The 27,338-nt window shown below is 43.4% G+C and overlaps 1 protein-coding gene across 1 annotated transcript in view; it reads right to left on the minus strand.

Annotated features, from left to right (window-relative positions):
• Window positions 1-26,292, minus strand: part of ZCCHC24 (zinc finger CCHC-type containing 24) — a 376,575-nt gene extending 350,283 nt beyond the window's left edge. Inside the window, exon 1 of the mRNA XM_069753092.1 lies at window positions 25,885-26,292. Within this exon, the coding sequence (XP_069609193.1) occupies window positions 25,885-26,124 (240 nt within the window). The 5' untranslated portion in view covers window positions 26,125-26,292. The remainder of the gene's footprint in view (window positions 1-25,884) is intronic.
• Window positions 26,293-27,338: the final 1,046 nt, after the last annotated feature.

Here is a 27,338-nt window from a genome sequence, read left to right on the forward strand (position 1 = left end):
GCTTCACAGACGTTTACAACGCAGAGCCGTGAAAATAAAAAATAATTTTTCTTTCCTCAAAAATGATGTTTTAGCAAGCATATTTTTATTTTCACAAGGGTAACAGGAGAATTTGGACCCCAGTAATTGTTGCGCAGTTTATCCTGAGTATGCTGGTACCCCATATGTGGGGGTAAACCACTGTTTGGGCACACGTCGGGGCTCGGAATTGAGGGAGCACCATTTGACTTTTTGAATACAAGATTGGCTGGAATCAATGGTGGCGCCATCAATGGTGGCGCCATGTTGCGTTTGGAGACCCCCTGATGTGCCTAAACAGTGGTAACCCCTCAATTCTACCTCCAACACTAACCCCAACACACCCCTAACCCTAATCCCAACTGTAGCCATAACCCTAATCACAACCCGAACCATAACCCTAACCTCAACACACCCCTAACCACAACCCTAACCCCAACACACCCCTAACCCTAACCACAACCCTAATTCCAACCCTAACCCTAAGGCTATGTGCCCACGTTGCGGATTCGTGTGAAATTTTTCAGCATCATTTTTGAAAAATCCGCGGGTAAAAGGCACTGCGTTTTACCTGCGGATTTTCCGCGGATTTCCAGTGTTTTTTGTGCGGATTTCACCTGCAGATTCCTATTGAGGAACAGGTGTAAAACGCTGCGGAATCCGCACAAAGAATTGACATGCTGCGGAAAATACAACACAGCGTTTCCACGCGGTATTTTCCGCACCATGGGCACAGCGGATTTGGTTTTCCATAGGTTTACATGGAACTGTAAACCTGATGGAACTCTGCTGTGAATCCGCAGCCAAATCCGCACCGTGTGCACATAGCCTAATTCTAAAAGTATGTGCACACGCTGCGGAAAACGCTGCGGATCCGCAGCAGTTTCCCATGAGTTTACAGTTCAATGTAAACCTAAGGGAAACAAAAATTGCTGTACACATGCTGCAGAAAAACTGCACGGAAACGCAGTGGTTTACATTCCGCAGCATGTCACTTCTTTCTGCGGATTCCGCAGCGGTTTTACAACTGCTCCAATAGAAAATCGCAGTTGTAAAACCACAGTGAAATGCGCAGAAAAAACGCGGTAAATCCGCCATAAATCTGCAGCGGTTTAGCACTGCGGATTTATCAAATCCGCAGTGGAAAAATCCGCAGAGGACCAGAATACGTGTGCACATACCGAAACCCTAACCCTAACCCTAGCCCTAACCCTGCCCCTATTCTAACATTAGTGGGAAAAAAAAAAAATTCTTTGTTTTTTTATTCTTCCTACCTATGGGGGTGACAAAGGGGGGGGGGGGTCATTTATTATTTTTTTTATTTTGATCACTGTGATAGATTATATCTCAGTGATCAAAATGCACTTTGGAACGAATCTGCCGGCCGGCAGATTCGGCGGGCGCACTGCGCATGCGCCCGCCATTTTGGAAGATGGCGGCGCCCAGGGAGAAGACGGACGGACCCCGGCAGGATCGGTAAGTATGATGGGGTGGGGGGGAGCACGGGGGGGGGAATCGGAGCATGGGGGAGGGTGGAACGGAGCACAGGGGGGGGGTGGAACGGAGCACGAGGGGGGTGGAACGGAGTGCAGGGGGGGTGATTGGAGCACGGGGGGAGCAGACAAGAGCACGGGGGGAGCGGAGCACAGGACGGAGGGGAGCAGGAGCAGTGTACCGGACAGATCGGAGGGCTGGGGGGGGGGGGCGATCGGTGAGGTGGGGTGGGGGCACATTAGTGTTTCCAGCCATGGCCGATGATATTGCAGCATTGGCCATGGCTGGATTGTAATATTTCACCAGTTTTAATAGGTGAAATATTACAAATCGCTGATTGGCAGTTTCACTTTCAACAGCCAATCAGAGCGATCGTAGCCACGGGGGGGGGGGGGGGTGAAGCCAACCCCCTTGGGCTAAACTACCACTCCCCCTGTCCCTGCAGATCGGGTGAAATGGGAGATAACCCTTTCACCCGATCTGCAGGGACGCGATCTTTCCATGACGCCACATAGGCGTCATGGGTCGGATTGGCACCGACTTTCGTGACGCCTACGTGGCGTCATGGGTCGGGAAGGGGTTAAAATTGTTATACACTGGATTTATACAAATACTATAATATCTTCAAGGATAATGTAACTTTCTTCATCTTATTTTATCATATTTTCCCCTGCGAGGGGATCCTTGAACATTATGATCGGTGTCTACTATGTTTAATGATGTTCTCAGAAACAAAAATGTTGAAACTAAAATTTACACCAAATACACACTAAAGACGTACAGACACACACCGCCCCGTTAAAAATATAAAATATCTCACTCTTCCCAAAGAGTATATTCAGCTGAGGAAGCATATGACTTCCTTGCCTCGGACACCGATAGTGAGGGAGAGGATGTCACATTCCTGTATTGTTCAAGTGATTATTAACCACCACAGACACCCCAGGACAACAAATTAGCCAGTACCACCTTTTACTGACCCCCAGCAGACCTCACCACCTAAAGATTAGGTTCCACAGATTCCTGATTTTGTGGCCAGATCAGTAATCCAATTTGATACTTTCAGCCTCACTGAAATTAACTTTTACAAATTATTTTTCTCTGAGGCTTTTGTAAATCTCATGGTGGTCCAGACAAGTTTGTACTACCAATAATTTCCTTCCCAAAACTCCAGTTCGTCATATGCTAATTGGAACCTTCTACATGCGGTAGAAATTATGATGTTTTGGGGCCTTGTCCTTCCCATGGGGATAGTGAAGAAGGCAAAACTTAGACAATTATATAGTAGATATCCACACTATAATATTGTCGAAGGGTCACTTCCGTCTTTCTGCCTGTCCTGTCTGTCTGTCACGGATATTCATTGGTCGTGGCCTCTGTCTGTCATGGAAATCCACTTCGCTGATTGGTCGTGGCAAAATAGCCACGACCAATCAGCGACGGGCACAGTCCGGAAGAAAATGGCTGCTCCTTCCTCCCCGCAGTCACAGCCCGGCACCCGCATACTCCCCTCCGGTCAGCGCTCACACAGGGTTAATGACAGCGTTGACCGTGGTGTAACGCACTCAGTTAACGCTGCTATTAACCCTGTGTGACCAACTTTTTACTATTCATGCTGCCTATGAAGCATGAATAGTAAAATATCTAATGTTGAAAATTATTAAAAAACATAAAAAAGTTACATACTCACCCTCAGTTGGCCTCCGGTTTGAAGCGACTGGTTACCGATGCTCCTCGCGACGCCCCGGTGACCGCTCCATGCATTGCGGTCTCGCAAAATGATGACGTCATCATCTCGCGAGACCGCAATGCACTCTTCAGACCGGAGCGCACAACAAGCATCGGTAACCAGCCGCTTCGATCCGGAAGGCGAGTATGTAACTATTTTTTATTTTAATTCTTTTTTTAACAGGGATATGGTGCATACTACGTGACTGGCCAATATATTACATGACTGGGCAGTATACTACGTGACTGTGCTGTATAATACGTGACTGGGCAATATACTACGTGACTGAGCAGTATACTATGTGGCTGGGCAATATACTACGTGGCTGGGCAATATACTATGTGGCTGGACAATATACTATGTGGCTGGACAATATACTATGTGGCTGGGCAATATACTACGTGTCTGTGCTGTATACTACGTGGCTCTGTGCTGTATACTACGTCACTGGGCAATATACTATGTGACTGGGCAATATACTATGTGACTGGGCAATATACTATGTGACTGGGCAATATACTATGTGACTCTGTGCTGTATACTACGTCACTAGGCAATATACTACGTGGCTGGGCTATATACTACGTGACTGGGCTATATACTACGTGGCTGGGCTATATACTACGTGGCTGGGCTATATACTATGTGGCTGGGCTATATACTATGTGGCTGGGCTATATACTACGTGGCTGGGCTATATACTATGTGGCTCGGCTATATACTATGTGGCTGGGCTATATACTATGTGGCTGGGCTATATACTACGTGGACATGCATATTCTAGAATACCCGATGCGTTAGAATCGGGCCACCATCTAGTTTTATATAACACTCCTGTTTTACGCAAGGCTATGTCCTGATCATGCTTTGAGGCTATTATCAAGTTTTTGTATTACAACAATAATGCACAGTGTCCACCCCGAGATGACCCCAAACTTTGACTGACTTTTCACAGTTAGGCCGGTCATTGATCACTTCAACAACAAATTTACTTTGGTGTACATTCCCCAAAGGGACATCTGTGTAGATGAATCCCTAATGCACTTCAAGGGGAAGGCTAAATTCCGGCAATACCTGCCCACTAAGAGGACCAGTTATAGAATTAAAATGCACAAGCTGTGCCAGAGTACCTCAGGGTACACCCGCAGATTTATTGTCTATGAAGGGAAGGACACTTGAATTCAACCCTCTGAATTACTCCCTGTAGTGGGAGCAAGTGGGAAAATTGTGTGGGAATTGGTGCACCCACTGCTGGATCAAGGTTATCACCTCTACATAGATAACTTCCACACTAGCGTCCCACTCTTCAAATCTCTCTCTGCCAGGGCTACTGCAGCCTGCTGTACAGTGTGCGGAGACCTCCCTAGGTCGCTAATTGGGCAGCTTCTCAGAAAGCGTGAGAGCAGGGCCCAATGTAGTGACAACATGCTGGTGGTCAAGCATACGGACCTGAGGGATGTTCTTTTCTTGGCTACAATACATTGTGATGGCAGCACCCTCACCACTGTATAAGGTACATCTACACAGGTCCCCAAGCCAGAATGAGTCCTGGGGTTCAATAAGAGCATGGGAGAGTTGATATCTCTGATCAAATCCTCCAGCACTACTGTGCCATGTGGAAAATAAAAGTGTGGTACAGTAAGTTGGCACTGCACATAGTACAGATTGCAACATATAACACATACGTGCCATCACGATGTGCAGGCAATACGGGGACCTTCCTTCAGTTTCAGGAGGAAGTGATCAAGGCCCTAATATTTGGAAGTCAGGAAGGAGAGGGTCCCCATACTTCTGGAATTGAAGGTGCCTGTATTGTACCAGGGCAAAATTTCCCAGGTAAGGTCCCTCAAACTGCAAAGAGAGGAAGGTTGAAAAAACAGTGCCGAGTGTGTTATAAAAGAGGAATAAAAAAAAGACACCACTTGGCAATGCAACATCTCAACCTCAGGGGCTCTGCAAATGTGACATGGCACCCACAAACGATTCCATCAAAGTCTTCCTTTTGCACCTTGGCAGTGTGCCCAAGCAGAAGTTTTTCACCACATATGCGCAATCAGTACTCAGGAGAAATTGCATAACAAAGTTTGGAGTCCATTTTCTCCTAGTAACCTTGTGAAAATAAAAAAAAAAAAATGGGGCAAAGAAACATATTTGTGTGAAAACAAAATTGTTTAATTTTCATGGTTTAACGCTGTAAAATTCTGTGAAGTACCTGTACGTTCAAGGTGCTCACGACACATCTAGATAAATTTCTTAAGTGGTGTAGTCTCCAAAATAGGGTTACTTGTGGAGGGTTTCCACTGTTTGGACACTTCAGGGGCTCTAAAAATGCAAAATGACAGCCGCTATGAATTTCATCAACGTCTGCATTCCAAAATGTCCCTCCTTCCTCTGTGTCCAAACAGTTGTTTTCCACCACATATAGGGTATCGGCGTACTCAACAAATTTTATTGGCCATTTTCTACTTGTGAAAGTAAAAAAAAATGGCACCAAAATAAAATTTTTGTAGGAAATATGTGATTTTTTTATTTTCACTGCTCAAGGTCTTAAAATTCTGTTAAGCACCTGTACGTTCAAGGCGCTCACCACACATCTAGATAAATTCCTTGAGAGGTCTACTTTCCAAAATTGGGTCACGTGTGTGTGTGTGTGTGTGTGTGTGTGTGTGTGTGTGTGGGGGGGGGGGTTCAACTGTATATGCACATCAGGAGCTCTGCAAACGCAACATGGCGTCCTCTATCAATTCCAGACAATTTTGTGTTCAAAAAGTCAAATGGTGTTCTTTCGCTTCCAAACCCTGCCATGCACCCACACAGTAGATTTCCACATTTGAGAAATTGGCATACTCAGCAAAATTTGCTCAACAAATTTTGGGGTTCATTTTTAAATGCTACCCTTGTAAAAATAAAACAATTAAGACTAAAACAACATTTTTGTGGGAAAACTGTGATTTTTTTATTTTCACTGCTCAAAGTTATAAAATTACGTAAAGCATTTGTGCTCATAACACATCTAGATAAATTGCTTTAGGAGTGTAATTTCCAAAATGGTTTCACTTGGGGGGATTTCCACTGTTTAGGCACATCAGAGGCTCTCAAAACGCGAAATGACGTCCTCTATCGATTTAATCAAAGTCTGAATTCCACAACGTTACTCCTTCCTTTCGGAGCGCGACAGCGTGTCCAAACTTTGTCATTTTAATATCTTTTAGCATATTCTGCACCTCTTTTTTTATCTGCTCTGATCATCTCAACACTATGCACTTTTTTATCCTTTGTTATTTTTTAGAATCTTTAAATTTCATTATTGGGGGACATGGTGTTCCTTTTATGTGTTGTTATTCCCTGTAATTCACTTCTCATTGCACTTTTGTAAATATTTTTCACTTCACATCATGGATTATATGAATGTTTTTATAATGGGGAGAATTGAGAGACTCTTACTAATACCTTCCAAAATGGTTGCATCCATGTTCGTCAATAAAAGGCCGCCGATAGTGCACACGCGTGCTATGATTCCTGCACTTTTTCATTTCCTCAGTGGCTATCGACTGTACACTGTGCGCATGCCCACTGACGTCACTGGGTGTACATTCGCCAGCATGCGCAGTGTAGCGACGGCAATGGGGGATGTGATGCTTCTGCAGCGTGGATCCCAGGATGCGTGCACCGCTTTCATCTGAACTTCTGGTTATATTCTTACTTAAACCCATGAGAATCCATATATACCCCCTTTTGAAAAGCTGGAACGCGAAAAGGGGCTGCAGGGAGAGCTGTGGGAGCCGCCATCTATGATGGGTAAGCAGCATATGTTTCTTGTGTTTAGGACATTGATCCCATTTACCTCTCTTCCACCAGCTCCTTTTGCTGCTAGGGTTATACATAATGGCTATATCATTTTTCCTGCCCCCTTTGCTTATACCTTGTATTCCACTCTCCCCCTGGCCTACCTTCATGTCTCCTCCATATCTTCCTCTATGTCTGTTGTATACTGTTTATCAGATTTTGAATTCATATGTGATATTTGAATAAAAATTATTTTTTATATTATTTATTGTGGGATTTTTTATATACTCCATTTTTTTTATTTGCAATATTTCTGTGAGTATTCCACATTATTCATTTTTTGGCTATTTATTTTGAGAGTGACACTTTCCTGCTCTCAGCCAAAGTGGGCAGCATGGTGGCTCAGTGGTTAGTATTGCAACGCTGGAGTCCTGGGTTCAAATCCCACCAAGGACAACATCTGCAAGGAGTTTGTATGTTCTCTCTGTGTTTGCGTGGGTTTCCTCCTACATTCCAAAGACATACTGATAGGGAATCTAGATTGTGAGTCCCATCAGGGACAACGATGATAATGTGTGAAAAAACTGTAAAGCGCTGTGGAATATGTTGGCGCTATATAAATTGGTTCAAATTGAATGCTGCAGCTGAAAGAACTGACATTCTGCATAATCAAATCTGCACTGAGGCTATGTTCACATATTGCGTTTTTGCTGCATTTTTTTTCTGAGGACAAAACCTATTCTTTTGGCAGTAAAGAAGCTGCTTAAATAAAGCAGGTTTTGGTTCCTTGTTTTGATGGGGTTTTTTGCTGCGTTTTTCACACTTATACACTTAAGTGCATGTTGTTCCTGAGTTTTCTGCACCAAAAAAAATGCAGCAAACTCTAAGGCTATGCCCCACTGTCAGTAAGGCTGGGTTCCCATTGCGTTATGGGAACGCGCTTAATGGACAGCGTTGCACGGCGAAATTAACGCCGTGCAACGCATCCATTAGCGCGCCCTTTCACGGCAATGGGAACGCGCAGCACTAGCGCGTGCCATGTTCGGCACGCGCTAGCGACGCGCCGGTGTTTCCTGGCGCGCCGTGGACGCTGCTTGCAGCGTCCGAGGCGCGCCCGCGGTCCGTTCCCCGCTCTCGCAGATCGGGGATCTGCGAGAGCGGGGATGTTACCGCGACCCCAGGACACGGCCCCATTAAAAACATTGCGTTAGCGCAACCCGCTAGCGCTAAACGGGTTGCACTAACGCAATGTGACCCTAGCCTAACCGGTAGCGCTTTGAACACTGAAAGTACAATTTCCAAGACATCCTGAAAAAAAGCAATGATGTACAATAACAAACTATATTATGGTACCGTATTAGCCAGAAAAATCGATGTAAATACTTTTATGCCCAACGATAACAAAAATATTCTCGGAATGATTTTTTTTTTTTTGTAAAGGTTTGAGCAACCCTGGTCAAAATGATTGCTATTGCAAACAGTTAAGCAAGTTGAAGATGATATGATCTCTAAAATAACTAAAGTTAAAGATGACACATTTTCTCTGTGTTTTAGGCAACAACAACAAAAAAAACAAAAAAACACACACACATATACATAACAAAAAGGGAAATGGGGCTGATGCAAAACTTTGGACACCCGTTGAGATTTGTGTGTTGAGATATGGTCTGAAACCTGGTCAAAGTTAAAGGGACTCTGTCACCTGAATTTGGAGGGAACAATCTTCAGCCATAGGGGCGGGGTTTTCGGGTGTTTGATTCACCCTTTCCTTACCCACTGGCTGCATGCTGGCTGCAATATTGGATTGAAGTTCATTCTTTGTCCTCCGTAGTACATGCCTGCACAAGGCAAGATTGCATTGTGCAGGCATGTACTACGGAGGACAGAGAATGAACTTCAATCCAATATTGCAGCCAGCATGCAGCCAGCGGGTAAGGAAAGTGTGAATCAAACACCCGAAAACCCCGCCCCTGTGGCTGAAGATTGTTCCCTCCAAATTCAGGTGACAGCGTCCCTTTAATTAACCTATGAGGGTATGTGTCCACGTTCAGGATTGCATCAGGATTTGGTCAGGATTTTATGCAGGTAAAATCCTGACCAAATCTGCACCTGAGGTCACTGGCAGGTCACCTGCGTTGTCCTTGCGTTGTTTCTGCAATGTAAGGACATGCTGCGTTCTTAAAAGATGCGCCGCATGTGTGTTTTCGCGGGTATGCCGCAATGCGTCTTTTAATGCATAGTGGAGACGGGATTTCATGAAATCCCCTCCACTATGCTGTAACATCTGGACGCTGCGTTTTTGACGCTGCGGCTCAACGCAGCGTCAAAAACGCAGCGTTTCCTGAACGTGGAAACATACCCTTAGAGTTATGGCTAGTTCACCATCATTCTTAGGAAAGGCCAGGTGATGTATATTTCCCAACTTTATAAAAACCCAGCCTCCTCTAACTTTGTGCCAAAACACAACAGCCATGGGTAACTTCTTTTAAGCAGCTGCTTAGCACTCTGAAAATGAAAATGGTGGAGGCCCACAAAGCAGGAAAAGGCTATAAGAAGATAGCAAAGCGTTTTGAAGTTGCCCTTAGGGTACCGTCACACAGTGACATTTTGATCGCTACGACGGCACGATCCGTGATGCTCCAGCATCGTAACAATATCGCTCCAGCGTCGTAGACTGCTGTCACACTTTGCAATGTACGACGCTGGAGCGATAATTTCGTGATGTATGTGCGATGTAGAAGCCGTTGGTTACTATGCGCACATCGTATACAATATCGTGCACACCTTTGTTACACCATGCGATCATGCCACCACAGCGGGACACTAGACGACGAAAGAAAGTTTCAAACGATCTGCTACGACGTACGATTCTCAGCGGGGTCCCTGATCGCAGGAGCGTGTCAGACACAGCGAGATCGCTGGAACGTCACAAATCGTGCCGTCGTAGCGATCAAAATGCCACTGTGTGATGGTACCCTTACCTCAGTTTGAAATGCACTTAAGAAATGGCAGTCAATAGGAACAGTGGAGGTCAACATAAGGTCTGGAAGACCAAGCAAAATTCCCACTTGACTTCAAAAGATCTTCAGAAAGATTGAGCAATCTCTGGAGTTGTGGTACATTGTTCTACTGTTCAGAGACACCTGCACAAATATGGCCTTTATGGAAGAAAAATGCGATTACGTCCTCACCATAAAATTTAGCATCAGAAATAGGCAAAAAGAACATCTAAACAACTAGTATGATGCATATTGGAAACAATTCCTATGGACCGATAAGATTAAAATAGAACTCTTTGGCCACAATGATCAAAGGTATGTGTGGAGAAAAAAAAAGGCACAGAATTTCAGGAAAAGAACATATCATCAACCATTAAACATGGGTCTGGATCAATCATGCTTTGGGGTTGTGTTACAGCCAATGGCACGGGGAACATTTCACGGGTAGGGGAAAGAATTGATTTAATGATGTTTCAACAAATTCTTGATGCAAACATAACACCATCTGTAAAAAAGCTAAAGTTGAAAAGAGGATGGCTACTACAAATTGATACTGATCCTAAACACATGATAAAATTCACAATAGATTACTTCAAAATGCGCAAGCTAAAGGTTTTACAAGGGCCCTCACAATCTACTGATGGGGCATTCCATGGTAGCTTACGTTACAACACAATATCGTAACTTACGTTACAAAGATGATGGTAACTTACCTTACAATAAATTTAATCCAATGGATGGTAACATATTGTAACGTAAGTTACCATCAGCTTAGTAACGAAAGTTACTATACTGTGCGGTAACGTAAGTTATCTATATTTCTTGTAATTAAACACTGTTGCTTTTAACTTGAGAGGTTAAAATACATTTTTTAAAGTTGCTGGGACTATGGTGATTTAATACAATAAAAATAGTGCTTCTGCCCTGTTTACCAGAACAGAAAATTTGGCAGACTCGTGAAGGACACTTGCCTTTCCTTTTTTTGTAACATAAGTTTCCAAGTAATAACACTGTACTTTGTATTTAATTTTAATGTTGAAAAATCAAACTGTGTTGAAATCTATTGAGAATTAGTTTAATGTACAATATTCACTCCTTTTTGTGTCTGCTTTCAAAGAACAGTCTGTTGACAGTTTTTGGCTTGTGAATGTAACGTAAGTTACCATGGAATGACCCTGATCTGAACATCATTGAAAATCTGTGGCTAGACCTTAAATAGCAGTGCAGTCAAGAAGACCCAGCAATCTCACAGAACAGATGAAAATCCGTCAAATAAGAATTGAAAGACTCTAGGCTAGCTACAGAAAGCGTTTACAAGCTGTGATAATTTCAAAAGGGGATGCAACTACCGTACATTACTAACCATACAGGGTTTCCAAACCTTTGCATTGGCCCATTTTCCTTTATGTAGTTTTTAAAATGTAAAAGATGAAAAAATATATATATTTTTTGCCTAAAATACAAAGGAAATGTATCATCTTTAACTTTTAGAGATCATTTCATCTTCAACTTGCTTAACAGTTCACAATAACAGTCATTTTGACCAGGGGTTCCCAAACTTTTACATGCCACTGTAGCTGGAATGTGAGCAATGAAGACCTCACTGTATTAGATATGAACACTCCCTATCCAAAGCTTCTAGTATTTTTGAAGCTTGCAACGCAATCAGTTATTAATCTGTTTCTATTTTTGACGATACTAGCTCACCTCTTAATTTATCACAGTCAGCTGGACGTCTTGTCACAACTACATACACAAAGAAGCCAGTGGTGGGAGAACTTGCACAGATAAAGCACAACTATTAGAGGCCCACCACTGTGATCCATACGTCATTATTATATAATCCAAAATAGAGAATTACCTTTATTAATAATGGCCCGTTTGTATTAAAAAAAATAGCAGTTAGCATTTACTCACAGCTATATTGGAATATTTTGATTATATTCTTGAGAAAGGGAAGGGGGCCTCATGGCCACATTTTTTTTACGACCTTTGTAATATAGGGATCACAGAAGTATCTGATACCCTATTGTAACTGCATACAGTCATGGCTGAAAGTGTTGGGACCCTTGAAATTGCTCCAGAAAATGAAATACAGCATTTCTCCCAGAAAATTATTGCAATTACACATGTTTATTTGCTTTGTGTGTATTAGAACAACACAAAAAAAACTACAAAAAAACTACAAATCTACTATATAATTGTCTAAGCGTCACTTCTGTCTTTCTGTCTGTCCTTCTTTCTGTCATGGACATTCATTGGTCGCGGCCTCTGTCTGTCATGGAATCCAAGTCGCTAATTGGTTGTGGCAAAACGCCCACAACCATTGCCATGACCAATCAGCAACGGGCGCAGTCCGGCGGCAACATGGCCGCTCCTTCCTCCCCGCAGTCAGTGCTCACACAGGATTAATGGCAGCGCTAATGGACTGCGTTATGCAGCGGTGTAACGCACTCCATTAACGCTGCTATTAACCCTGTGTGACCAACTTTTTTACTATTGATGCTGCTTATGCAGCATCAATAGTAAAAAGATCTAATGTTAAAAATAATAAAAAATCATCATATACTCACCTTTCGGCGCCTTTCCCGCTCCTCGCGACGCTCCGGTGACCGGTCCATGCATTGCGATCCCACAAGATGATGACGTAGCGGTCTCGCGAGACCACTACATCATCATCTCACGAGACCGCAATGTACTCTTGAGACCGGAGCGCGCGAGGAGCGGGAAAGGCGCCGAAAGGTGAGTATATGATGATTTTTTATTATTTTTAACATCCAGGGGCCAACGGAAGGTGAGCATATAACTATTTTTTATTTTAATTCTTTTTTTAACAGGGATATGATGCCCACATTGCTATATAATGCGTGGGCTGTGCAATATACTACGCGGCTGTGTAATGTACTACGCACGCTGGACAATATACTACGCGGGCTGGGCAATATACTACGCGGGCTGGGCAATATACTACGCGGGCTGGGCAATATACTACGTGATTGGGCAATATACTACGTGGCTGGGCAATATAATACGTGGCTGGGCAATATAATACGTGACTGGGCAATATACTACGTGACTGTGCAATATACTACGTGGCTGGGCAATATACTACGTGGCTGGGCAATATACTACGTGGCTAGGCAATATACTACGTGACTGGGCAATATACTACGTGACTGGGCAATATACTACGTGGGCTGTGCAATATACTACGTGGACATGCATATTCTAGAATACCCGATGCGTTAAAATCGGGCCACCATCTAGTTGAACATAATTTCCCACAAACCCCAAAAATGGGCTGGACAAAATTGTTGACACCTTTCCAAAACTGTAAGTAAACAACTTTGTTTCAAGCATGTGTTGCTCGATCAAACTCCCTGTGGCAAGTAACAAGGTGTGGGCAATATGAAAATCACACCAGAAACCAGATAAAAAAAAAAGGAAGAAATTGACTCAATCTTTGCATTGTGTGTGTCTGTGTGTGCCACACTAAGTATGAAGAAGAAAAAGAGGAGAAGAGGACTGTCTGAGGACTTCAGAACCAAAATTGTAGATAAACATCAACAATTTCAAGGTTACAAGTCCATCTCGAGAGATCTTTCTCTTCCTTTGTCCACAGTGCGCAACACAATCAAGAAGTTTACAACCCATGGCATTGTAGCTAATGTCCCTGGACGTGGAGAAAAATTGATGAAAGGCTGCAATTCAGGGTAGTCCAGATAGTGAATAAGCAACCCCAATCAAGTTCCAAAGGAATTCAAGCTGTCCTGCAGGTTCAGGGTGCATCAGTGTCAGAGCAAACTATCCATAGACATTTGAATGAAATGAAACACTATGGCAGGAAATACAGGAGGACCCCACTGCTGACACACAGACATAGAAAAACAAGACTGCAGTTTACCAAAATGTAAGCAAGTAAGCCAAAATCCTTCTGTGAAAGAATTTTTCCACCTCTCGTGTCTCCCCTTTTCCCCATAGTTTGTAAGCTTGCGAGCAGGGCCCTCATTCCTCCTGGTATCTGTTTTGAACTGTATTTCTGTTATGCTGTATTGTTTATTGTCTGTACAAGTCCCCTCTATAATTTGTAAAGCGCTGTGGAATATGTTGGCGCTATATAAATAAAATTATTATTATTATTATTATTATTATTAATTTTGTCAGCAGATGAGACCAAGATAGAGCCTTTTGGTAAAGCATATAATTCTACTGTTTACCAAAAATAAAATGAAGAAAAGAAAAGAACACAATACCTACAGTCAAGTATGGTGAAGGTTCATAGATGTTTTGGTGTTGTTTTGCTGCCTCTGGCACTGGGTGTCTTGACTGTGTGCAATGCATTATGACATCTAAAGATTGCCAAAGGATTTTGGGATGCAATGTAGTGCCCAGTGTCAAAAAGTTGGGTTTGCATACTAGGTCATAGGTCTTCCAGCAGGAGAGCAACCCAAAACATACTTCATACAGCACCCAAAAATGGACAGAAACAAAGTGCTTCAATGAGACCGGATCGAAATCCCATTGAAGACTTGTGGAGAGATCTTAAAATTGCATTTGGGAGAAGGCACCCTTCAAATAGGACAGACCTGGAGCAGTTTACAAAAGAAGAGTGATCCAAGATTCCAGTTAAGAGGTGTAAGAAGCTTGTAGATGGTTATAGGAAGCGATTGATTGCAGTTATTTAGTCCAAAGGGTGTGCAACCAAATATTAAGTTGAGGGTGCCAGAATTTTGTCTGGCCCATTCTTGGGTTTAGTGTGAAATTATTTCCAATTACACTTTTTCTCTGTTTTTTCTAGCGTTCCAATACACGCAAAGTGAAAAAAAGTGTATAACATAATGTGTAATTGCAATAATTTTCTGGGAGAAATACTTCATTTTCTGGAACAATTTCAAAAGTGCCAACACTGTCGGCCATGACTGTATGTATGCCTTTGATTTCATATAAAATCTTGTGGCATTCTTTCTCAGATGTTAGATATGTCCCTATATTCATTGCTTCTAGAACAAGATATCTCTGATACCTGGTACGCATGGTGAACAATACGGTGAGCCTCGACATTTTATTGGGGAGCCACAGAGACCCATTGCACAACCTCTTGCACATGGCTCTGCCACGGAGCACAGCCCATGACACAAATAAAAATAGAAAAAATAAAAAACGAGATTAAAAAAAAATGAATTAAAGATAACTGGTTTGACCCTTTTGGGTTAGCAGCATCAGACATAAACTATTTTAACGCCTTTTGTGGTCAATAATTTTAAACAGACTTGTATATAAGGCTAAGTGCACACGTTGCAGAATTGCTGCAGAAATTTCCGCGGCAATTCTGCAACTCCTGCTGCGGTTATATCGCATACGGAATTGGCATGCGTTTTCCCGCTAAACACTAGTGTTTTGCAAGCGTAATTAGATTTCAGAATGCTAGCGTTTTCCATGCGCTCTGTAGCATCACTTGGAAAACTGATTGACAGGTTGGTCACACTTGTCAAACATAGCGTTTGACAAGCGTGACCAACTTCCGGCGTCCTGTGCAGCTTTCCTGCTCCTTGCGATGCTCCGGTCCCAGTAATGCTTTGCGGCATGACCCCACATGACGTATGGTCTCGCGAGACCGCTACATCATCACAGGTCATTTTCGCAAAGCATTACGAAAGCATCGCGAGGAGCGGGAAAGCTGCGCGGGACGATGGAAGGTGAGAATTTCATGATTTTTTATTTTAATTATTTTTTTTTTACAATTATATGGTACACAGGGCCTGGAGGAGAGTCTCCTCTCCTCCACCCTGGGTACCATCCGCACATGATCCGCTTACTTCCCGCATGGTGGGCATAGCCCCATGCGGGAAGTAAGCAGATCAATGCATTCCTATGTGTGCGGAATCCCCGTGATTCTGCACAAAGAATGAACACGCTGCGTTTTTTCCGGAATGCGATTCTGCCGAGGAAAAAAACACAGCATGTGCACAAAAAATGCGGAATGCATTCTAAAAATAAGATGCTTAATGTGTGCGTTTTTTTCGTGTTTTTATAGCGCAAAAATGTGGAAAAATGTGATAAAACATGAACATGTGCACATAGCCTTAGTCATTAAAAGAAAATACGGTAGCCTAAAAATGATGGTACTAGTTCCAAATTAGCCACCTGGCTCCTGGGATTCTCCTACCACCAGCCTTTTTACTGACCGTGTAGATGGCACAGATGCCACCACTGTACTATGCATTGGGGTTAACATCAAATATACAACATGTGAAAGAATTGTAACTTGTTCCATTTATTCATTTTAGCAATTTAACAAAGAGGAGCAGGGCTGGTCTAATGTTGACAGCGACCCAAATCCCTCCTACAGGTAGAAGCTGCTATGGTTTGTGAATTCTCGGTCTTCCTAAAAGGACATCACAGAACCCCTGGAGAAAAAACCTTCTCAATGATAATTTCACTCAATGTATAAAACAAGGGGCTCCGTTAAACTCCTCGGAAGAAACTTGTCTCTGATTATAAAGGACCACTGTCTCCGATCGCAGTCAACAAACCTTCTAGTAACAAACCAGAATTACATTAATCCCGGATTATAGATTACAGCGCTGATCAATGGTGGTGCTCTGTAATTAAATCTACTATATAATTGTCTATGGGTCACTTCTGTCTTTCTGTCTGTCCTTCTGTCTTTCTGTCACGGATATTCATTGGTCGCGGCCTCGGTCTGTCATGGAATCCAAGTCGCTGATCGGTCGTGGCAAAACGCCCACGACCATTGCCACGACCAATCAGCGACGGGTGCAGTCCGACGGCAACATGGCCGCTCCTTCCTCCCCGCAGTCAGTGCCCGCTCCATACTCCCCTCCAGTCAGCGCTCACACAGGGTTAATGGTAGCGCTAATGGTCCGCGTTATGCCACGGTGTAACGCACTCCATTAACGCTGCTATTAACCCTGTGTGACCAACTTTTTTACTATTGATGCTGCCTTTGCAGCATCAATAGTAAAAAGATCTAATGTTAAAAATAATAAATAATCATCATATACTCACCTTCCGGCGCCTTTCCCGCTCCTTGCGACGCTCCGGTGAACGGTCCATGCATTGCTATCTCGCGAGATGATGACATAGCGGTCTTGCGAGACCGCTACGTCATCATCTTGCAAGACTGCTCTGAGTTGTCGGATACAGCCCGTGCTCTGTGTGCAGCAGCTCTGCCTCCTCCGGGCACCTCACCGCTTTATATATCTGCAGCACAAGGAAACAAGTGCTACAGAGGCGTCAGGTATGAGGCAGAGCAGGAGGTGTCAGCAGGTCACCTCACCTCCAGAGCGGCAGTTCCTCAATAAAGAGTCCATGACTCTTTCTCCTAATCTCTCACAAAATACAACAGGAAAACTTAAGAAATCCAACATTGATCACTTCATAAGAAATTTCACATGAGCTATCAGGAGGACTGTGTACATAGAAGGGTCAGAGAGAGCAGCCCGGCATCAGCCAGAGAGAAGCCTGCAGTGTCCCTGTGTGTAGTGGAGAGGAGCCTAACATGTGCAGTGTATACACCATATATACCATATGCACCATATATACTGAACTGAACTTCTTCTGCTCCCACCATATACTAACCTCCCTAATCCTGACATTTTCCTCTCCGTGGATGGCACCATAATTACACCCCGGCAGCAGGCGCCGCTTACACCTAAAGAACATCTCTAGAATCCGCCCATTTGTCACTATAGAAACAACAAAAACCCTCACTGTCGCCCTGATCCACTCCCGCCTGGACTACTGCAACGCTCTATTAATTGGCCTCCCCCTTACTCGACTTTCCCCTCTCCAGTCTATCCTTAATGCAGCAGCCAGGGTCGTCTATCTAGCTAATCGTTACTCAAACGCATCCGCTCTTCGCCAGTCATTACACTGGCTGCCCATTCATTACAGGATACAATTCAAAGTATTTGTTCTCACCCACAAAGCTCTTCACAGTGCAGCACCCCCATACATCTCCTCGCTCATTTCGGTCTATCGGCCTAACCGACCTCTGCAAATGACTTTCGACTAACCTCTGCACTAATCCGTACCTCCCACTCCCGACTACAAGACTTCTCCCGTGCTGCGCCAATCCTCTGGAATGCTCTACCCCAAGAAATTAGGACCATCCACAATTTGCATAGTTTTAGGCGCTCCCTCAAAATTTGTTCAGAGCGGCCGATCATGTTCCCTAATCAGTTATTTTGTTTGTGTGTAGCCCATTCACTACCTCCATCTATCCCTCACTCCCTGAAGATGGCTGGACCATCATTGTAAATACATCATTGTAAATACACACCTGTACTTTGTATTTCCCCACCTCATTGTAGATTATAAGCTCTCACGAGCAGGGTCGTCTTGTGTTGCTTTAATTATTGTATTGTTAACATTGTTACTTATGACTGTTGTGTTTGAAGCTGTTAAACTGTAAAGCGCTGCGGAATATGTTGGCGCTATATAAATAAAGATTATTATTATTATATGCACTATATACACCATATATAGCATATACACCATATATACCATATAGTGTTATATACTACGTGGCTGTGTCCTATACTGCGTGCTATATACTACGTGGCCACTGTTAGATACTATGTGGGCTGTGCTATATGTTACGTGGGCTGTGCTATATATTACGTGGGCTGTGCTATATATTACGTGGCCAGTGTTACATACTACGTGGCCTGTGTTATATACTGCGTGGCTGCTATATACTGTGTGGGCTGTGTTATATACTACGTGCGCTGTGCTATTTACTGCGTGGCCTATATTAACGCATTGGGTATTCTACAATATGTATGTATGTATGTCTATAGCAGCCACACGGTATATACCACAGGCCACATAGTACTCCTATATACTACGTAGCCTGTTCTATATACTATGTGGCTGCTATATACATACATACATATTCTAGAATACCCGATGCGTTAGATCGGGCCACCATCTAGTGAAATATAATTATTCACACTACTCACAATCCATGCAACCCATATACAAAACATCCCAATGCCAACCTTTACCAGCCCCGCTCTTATCATGTAAGGCTACGTTCACATTGGCGTTCCGCCAATGTGCGTCGCTGTTGCGCCGGCGACGCAGCGGCGACGCGCCCCTATGTTTAACATAGGGGACGCGTGCGTTTTTAGGGTGGCGTTTTTCGACACTTGCGTCGTTTCCGACGCTAGCGTCGGACGCAAGAAAATGCAACAAGTTGCATTTTCTGTGCGTCCGATTTTGGTCAAAAAACGACGCACGCGTCGCAAAACGCGCGCGTTTTTTCGTGCGTCGCGTCGCCGACGCAGGGCGGCGCAACGCTAGTGTGAACGTAGCCTTACCAAGCTCCATGGCTTTGGAGAAATACTTTGAGTGACCTCTTTATAACAGCAGAAGGGACACTTCATGAGTCCATTATCATTTACAGTGCTTCACAAATACCTGCTAGGAAAGTCAGCTGCACAACTAATGCCTCATGTATGCAAGGCGTTAAAGTGGGAGGAATGACTTTTCTGTGCTCAGGCCACATTAAACCATGTACAAAAGTTCCCTAGCACATAAGATGCCAACCATCCCCCCTCAGTATCATTAGGGGCAGCTCTGTGCACTCCCCACTCTCCGCACACTAGGAATACTGAATAGTTTAACTGTTGAGGGCCATTTGTATTCTGACAGCATCATGAGTTGTGTTACACAGGAGTTATCAGTGTGTATGTCTTATTCACTCTCGTTCACATAGTTTTTCGGTACATTCGGCTTTAGATGCAGAGGCTGCTGCCTCACTATTGATTATAAACAGAGAACCAAAGTGAACCCTAACATTCTATTACAGCAGCCATTATTTGTATAGCGGGACGGTCGCAGCATAAAAGATACAGTATTAGTGATGAATAGGGGAAAGTAAAGCTCCTGGGGCCTAAAAGTGATACAAATCCTCACAGTACATGGAATAACGTAATAGTCAGAAATAGGAGACTAACACGTCATAAAGTAGCAAAGCTCAGTATGTCACTTGGGAGCACTTGTGCTTTTACATGGGACTGCAAATAATGAAACTGCGTGATATTAATTCAGGGCTTCCAATATGCAATGTGAAAGCTCTTGAAGAACAATGCAGCCCAAGAGATGGTGGCCACAAAGCCAGCTCTGCTGAGGCCGGAGCCTCATGGGGGTTGCAGTTTGCAGCTTTGAAATATCATCCATATTGTACGTCACCATGCAGAAGCAAAATGACATTTCTGGGTACAGAAAATGCAGATTTCAGCCCTTTCCTGTTTCCTCAGCTCATTAGTACTACAATTACAAGCCAGCTAATTAATACACCATAGAAGGGGGACTTGTTATATATCGGTTCTGAAAAAACAGAACTAAATGCAAAAAATGTCATCCTGATAAATCTCATGATGAAATCTACTACAGATTGCAGACTACAAGCCCCAGCATTCTGTCAATATGACATACTGAGAGCTGTAGTTGTAACATTTCTGGGAGTCAAAGTTATAAACCAACATCCCATACACTACAATGTCTGGGATTACATGGCAGATACGAGATTAGTGGTGCCAACCTGTGTCTCTCCACAGTCACTGCCAGCCTTGTTAGGGCCCCTTTCCATTTGTGAGGAAAACGGACGAGTGCAATCCGATAAAAAAATCGGATTGCACTCGGACCAATGTTAATCAATATGTGACACTCCATTTGCGATTTTTTTCCCAGCCGAAATCGGACTGAGAAAAATCTGTGTCGGCTGAGAAAAAAATCGCAGCATGCTGCGTATTGCTGAGATTCTCGGACGAGACTCGCCAATGCAAGTCAATGGGTGCGAGAAAAAAAACGCACAGCACTCGCACCATGCGAGTGCTGTCCGATTTTTACGCACCCGTGTCCTTAGAAAAGCCGGCAATTCAGCGCAGAGTACAATAAAATCACACTGACAGGTTAGATGAGAGTAGATATATACACATAGAATAGGTATATATACATATATATATGTCAGGGAGACACCTATATATATATATATTTATATTTAATGCAGCGCTAGATAGCTTTAAAGCTGGTAATTCAATTACCGGCTTTTGCTTTCTCCTTCACAAACCCGACATGATATGAGACCTGGTGTACATACAGTAAACCATCTCATATCACCATTTTTTTTGCATATTCCACACTACTAATGTTAGTAGTGTGTATATGCAAAATTTGGGCGTTCTAGCTATTATATTTAAGGGTTAAATGGCGGAAAAAATTGGCGTGGGCTCCCGCACAATTTTCTCCGCCAGAGTAGTAAAGCCAGTGACTGAGGGCAGATATTAATAGCCTGGAGAGGGTCCACGGTTATTGGCCCCCCCCTGGCTAAAAACATCTGCCCCCAGCCACCCCAGAAAAGGCACATCTGGAAGATGCGCCTATTCTGGCACTTGGCCACTCTCTTCCCATTCCCGTGTAGCGGTGGGATATGGGGTAATGAAGGGTTAATGCCACCTTGCAATTGTAAGGTGACATTAAGCCTAATTAATAATGGAGAGGCGTCAATTATGACACCTATCCATTATTAATCCAATTGAAAGAAAGGGTTAAAAAAATACACACACACATTATTAAAAATTATTTTAATGAAATAAAAACAAAGGTTGTTGTAATTTTTTATTTAACGCCCAATCCACTCAGTGAAGACCCTCGTTCTGTGACAAAAAAAAAAATAATATACTTACCTTCCACAGATCTGTAAAGTCCAACGATGTAAATCCTTCTGAAGGGGTTAAAACATTTTGCAGCCAGGAGCTTTGCTAATGCAATGCTACTCCTTGCTGCAAAACCCCTGGGAATGAGTCTAAATATAGATCAATGAGCTATATTTAGCTTCATTTGCGGTGAGGCGCCCTCTGCTGGCTGTTCATAGATCGTGGGAACTTTCCTTGAAAAATCGGACAGCAATACGGATGTCATACGGATGTTGCGATAAAAAAAAAAAAAAAAAATCGCATGGCACTCGCATGGCACTCGCAGACGTTACATCAGTTTTTTCGGTCTGTAAATCGGACCGTTTTTTTCTCACACAAGTGGAAAGGGGCCCTTAATTTGATAACAGCCAGAAAGTGGTATCACTGATATGAAGGCCCGGAGTCTTAAAGGGGTCATCCAACGCTTACAAAAAATAAAATGAAAACAGCTGCAAATGTTCTAAGAGAAAAAAAAACACTACGCTCACGTCAGACTATAAATTATACTTAGGCCAAGTTCACACGCTCAGTATTTGGTCAGTATTTTACCTCAGTATTTGTAAGTCAAAACCAGGAGTGTGACGATCAGAGGAGACCGTATGATAGAAGCACGTCACCACTTCTGGATTTATCACCCACTACTGGTTTTGGCTGACAAATACTGAGGTAAAAAACTGACCAAATACTGATCGTGTGTACGTGGCCTAAAGGGAATCTGTCAGCGGAGTCATGCCTCCAAGCCACGGGCAACATAGATCATAGATCGCCTCCATTATTGCAGCTGTGTATGTGTCACTCTGAAGAGCTGCGGAGCCTGACAGATATTATACTTTGGGGACTATGGCCGACATGAGTAGGATGACTAGTCCAAGAGGCTGGTCCCTGGCGGCCTACCTACCTCACTCTATGTGTATAGACTGCTTAGACAGCATCAGCCCTCTGGCATGATCCCCTAAGGGTATGTGCACAGGTCAGGATTTTTTCCTGACAAAATCCTGAGATTTCTGCCAGAAATCCACGGTTTTTTTGCGCGGATTTCTCGCGGAAATTGCGTGTTTTTTGCGCTGATTTTTTGCGGAATTTTTGTGGATTTTTTTTTTTTCCGGAATGTCATTTTGGCTTAGAAATCCGCAAAAATTTCGGAAAAAGATAGAGCATGTCCGGATTTTTAGCGGTAAGCGTTTTTTTTTTGCGGAAACGCTTACATCTGCACAAAAAATCCGGAATGCATTCTAAATGATAGGATGCATATTTTTAGCGTTTTTAATGCGGAATTATAGCGTTTTTATCGCGAAATTCCCCCCAAAAAACGCTAAAAATCCTGACGTGTGCACATACCCTTAATCTGCGGACCTCCTGGTCGTTTTTTTTACAAGTGGTCAGCAAGTGACTGTCAAAATGCACAAAGCAGTCCAATGCTGTACTACTGGCATTGCAGTTCAGCAATGGGAGCCATAATGCCTGTGGCATAGCATATGACTGCTGCAATAACTGATTGGCTTCAGCATTCATGGGCCTAGAGCTTGGAAAAAAAATACCCAAAGCCCCACCGAAGCTTCTGCGCTGGACTGCTGGAGGAAAGAAGAGGGGAGAAGAATTTATTTTTATGTTTTATAACAGTAGAAAATTATAAGCTTCGATATTCCCTTTAAACGGTCAGTGAGTCACGAGCTCATTGTAGTGTTTGGCTTGGTCACTGCACCGATACAATAAGACCTAACATGGCATGCATTGCATTACTGGACATTGGAGGTATGGTTCACGTTTACCTATTTATTGAATGTCTTTTTTAAGCTAATAAGGTAAATCCTTCCCACCAGTCCCATAAAACCGGTTTACAATAAAGTCCTCAGCACAGGAGCCGTCTTCCATGAGAGGTGCCGCTGACCTCCGCATGCACTGCTGTCCTACATTTTAAATGTTCCGAAAAGATTTTTGGATGAAACTTTTCAAGTTGTGGCTTGGAAGATTTTTCCAGGGAGACTTTGAAGTGTGCAGAGACAAGAATATATCCTGAGCCCGATATTGCTATTAAAACTTTTATAGCGCACTTGGATACAGCCTACGGAATTTTCTTCCTCTTTTTGTTACAGGGTCTGGATAGATATTACAGTCTGGGATCACTCAAAGGCAAATCTGTGTTACCATTTGTCTACAGCAGCAGCAGCTGTTGGGGGCAGTGCTTTGCTGGATTTAGACAAGACTTTTGGCAGGGACTGGGTTAATCGCACTGTCAACAATATTATCCTTACACTTCCCTGGACTCAGACAGATCTAAAGCAAATAAAGGAATTTTCTGCACAGAGCAATGCCAGATGCCCCTGAATGAAACTTGCTAGGCAAGACAGAAAAGACATATGAACCATGGTGGTTAGAATATTGTACGACATATGAACCATGGTGGTTAGAATATTGTACGACATATGAACCATGGTGGTGGTTACAATAGTGTACGTCATATGAACCATGGTGGTGGTTACAATAGTGTACGACATATGAACCATAGTGGTGGTTACAATATTGTACGACATATGAACCATGGTGGTGGTTACAATAGTGTACGACATATGAACCATGGTGGTGGTTAGAATAGTGTACGACATATGAACCAAGGTGGTGGTTAGAATATTGTACGACATATGAACCATGGTGGTGGTTAGAATATTGTACGACATATGAACCATGGTGGTGGTTACAATAGTGTACGACATATGAACCATGGTGGTGGTTACAATAGTGTACGACATATGAACCATGGTGGTTACAATATTGTACGACATATGAACCATGGTGGTGGTTACAATAGTGTACGACATATGAACCATGGTGGTGGTTAGAATAGTGTACGACATATGAACCATGGTGGTGGTTAGAATATTGTACGACATATGAACCATGGTGGTGGTTAGAATATTGTACGACATATGAACCATGGTGGTGGTTAGAATATTGTACGACATATGAACCATGGTGGTGGTTACAATAGTGTACGACATATGAACCATGGTGGTTACAATAGTGTACGACATATGAACCATGGAGATTACAATAGTGTACGACATATGAACCATGGTGGTGGTTACAATATTGTACGACATATGAACCATGGTGGTTACAATAGTGTACGACATATGAACCATGGAGATTACAATAGTGTACGACATATGAACCATGGCGGTGGTTACAATAGTGTACGACATATGAACCATGGTGGTGGTTAGAATATTGTACGACATATGAACCATGGTGGTTACAATATTGTACGACATATGAACCATGGTGGTTACAATATTGTACGACATATGAACCATGGCGGTGGTTACAATATTGTACGACATATGAACCATGGTGGTTACAATATTGTACGACATATGAACCATGGTGGTGGTTACAATATTGTACGACATATGAACCATGGTGGTGGTTACAATATTGTACGACATATGAACCATGGTGGTTACAATATTGTACGACATATGAACCATGGTGGTGGTTACAATATTGTACGACATATGAACCATGGTGGTGATTACAATATTGTACGACATATGAACCATGGTGGTGATTACAATATTGTACGACATATGAACCATGGTGGTGGTTACAATATTGTATGACATATGAACCATGGTGGTTACAATATTTTGACAAAGAAAGTAAATGATGGCTTTTGTTCCTGTGTCATAGTATAAATATTTATAGAACCAAGTATTAGGCTGCCGTCACACTAGCAGTATTTGGTCAGTATCTTGCATCAGTATTTGTAAGCCAAAACCAGGAGTGGAACAATTAGAGGAAAAGTATAATAGAAACACGTCACCACTTCTGCATTTATCACCCACTCCTGGGTTTGGCTACAAATACTGATGTAAAATACTGACCAAATACTGATAGTGTGACGGCAGCCTTAATATAGCATCTCATCAAAATACATGCAGTACATACTAAAGGGTTAATCAAAGACAACCAACATGTGTGATCTTAGAATCACAAAGACTATACACAAGGGGTCTGTGTAATGTGCTGTACAGGATGATGAGCCCCAGCAAGGCACACAGCACACACACGGTCTATAGCTAGAGGGCACACTACCAGTGACACAGAGGGACAGGGGTTTGGGAAGGGGACACACCTCAGTTCTTTGGAGCTGCAGGAAGTTGCTGAGATAGCTGGAGTGGATGGAGGAGGTCAGGTCAGAGGGGCTCTTGGAGTAGCTGTTCAGATCATGATGGGAGGCAGAACTGGACTCTGGTCTGAAGGCATCGAAGGCACTTGGCTGGTGTGTGTCTTGCAGGGATAGGTACACCCAATTGAGGAGCTGGGCAGGCTGGTAAACTGAAGCAGTGGCGTCTATGGCTGACAGCAGGCTCATCTTGTCACCCAGCTACCCTGCAGCCCCCTCCTGTGCTTCTCCTTGCTCTCTTGTCCCTCTTCCTCCTCTTCTTCCCTTCTTCCTGCCCCCCTATCTTTCCTTCCTATAGGGATCTGGCCGAGGGCTCAGTGAGGGCATTGCTGCAAACTTCTCTCTGCTGCTAAACTTTTCCCTTAGTCTCTGCAATCCGCTATGTCACTCAGGACCCGCCCACACCGTGCTCCGATTGGCCAGTGTCACTCGTTCATCTGCATACACAGCGGCGACTGCCAGGTCTTCCCTGGGCTCAGCCTTCTGTCCAGGCACGAAGGACTCACTGAGCAGCCTGCGGGAGCTGCAGCACTCTCCTGTGTCAGCCTGTCAGGCGCTGCACTCTCCTGTGTCAGCCTGTCAGGCGCTGCACTCTCCTGTGTCAGCATGTCAGGCGCTGCACTCTCCTGTGTCAGCCTGTCAGGCGCTGCACTCTCCTGTGTCAGCCTGTCAGGCGCTGCACTCTCCTGTGTCAGCCTGTCAGGCGCTGCACTCTCCTGTGTCAAAAACAATCAAACATGAAGATATTTTATCAAATATCCCAACCATGCTCAACCCCACCATGGGGGAGTGGCCCAAAGAGATATTTAATTATTTTTAGTCACAACGGACACTCCTAAGAATAGCATTTAACAAAAGAAAAAATGGAGTTCATGTCCATAAATAAATATTTTATTAAACAAATGACAATCATAATACTACACATACATAAATAAAGATGTTTTCAAATAATACCTTAATATAAATCATAACAAAGAGGATAATTGGTAGCAAAAGATGGAAAAATAAACACCTGAAAGGGTTAAACTAGTGCCCGGTAGTTATTATTTAACCCTGCTGTTCTGTTGGTCAAAAATGACCGACTTTGAACTTCAATATTCTTTAAAATATTCAAGATGCGGCTCTGAAACCCGTGGCCGACCGACCCATCCTCATTTAAGTCAATCAACCACAAGTTTCAGAACCGCATCTTGAACACCCCAAAAAATACCAAAGTTCAAAATAGGTCTCCCCAGACCGAACAGAACAGCAGGGTTAAAGTGCATAGTGCTGTAAACGTCTAGGGGCAAGGACCTACAATAATAAAGTTCTCATACGTAAATCTACCCGGCTAATATGAAGTCATGTAATTTGTATCAGCCCTGCGCACAGACCGAGTGACCACAATAGAGTCCGTAATAGGC

This window comes from Ranitomeya imitator, chromosome 2 (assembly GCF_032444005.1).
Source record: "Ranitomeya imitator isolate aRanImi1 chromosome 2, aRanImi1.pri, whole genome shotgun sequence".
Taxonomy (NCBI): domain Eukaryota; kingdom Metazoa; phylum Chordata; class Amphibia; order Anura; family Dendrobatidae; genus Ranitomeya; species Ranitomeya imitator.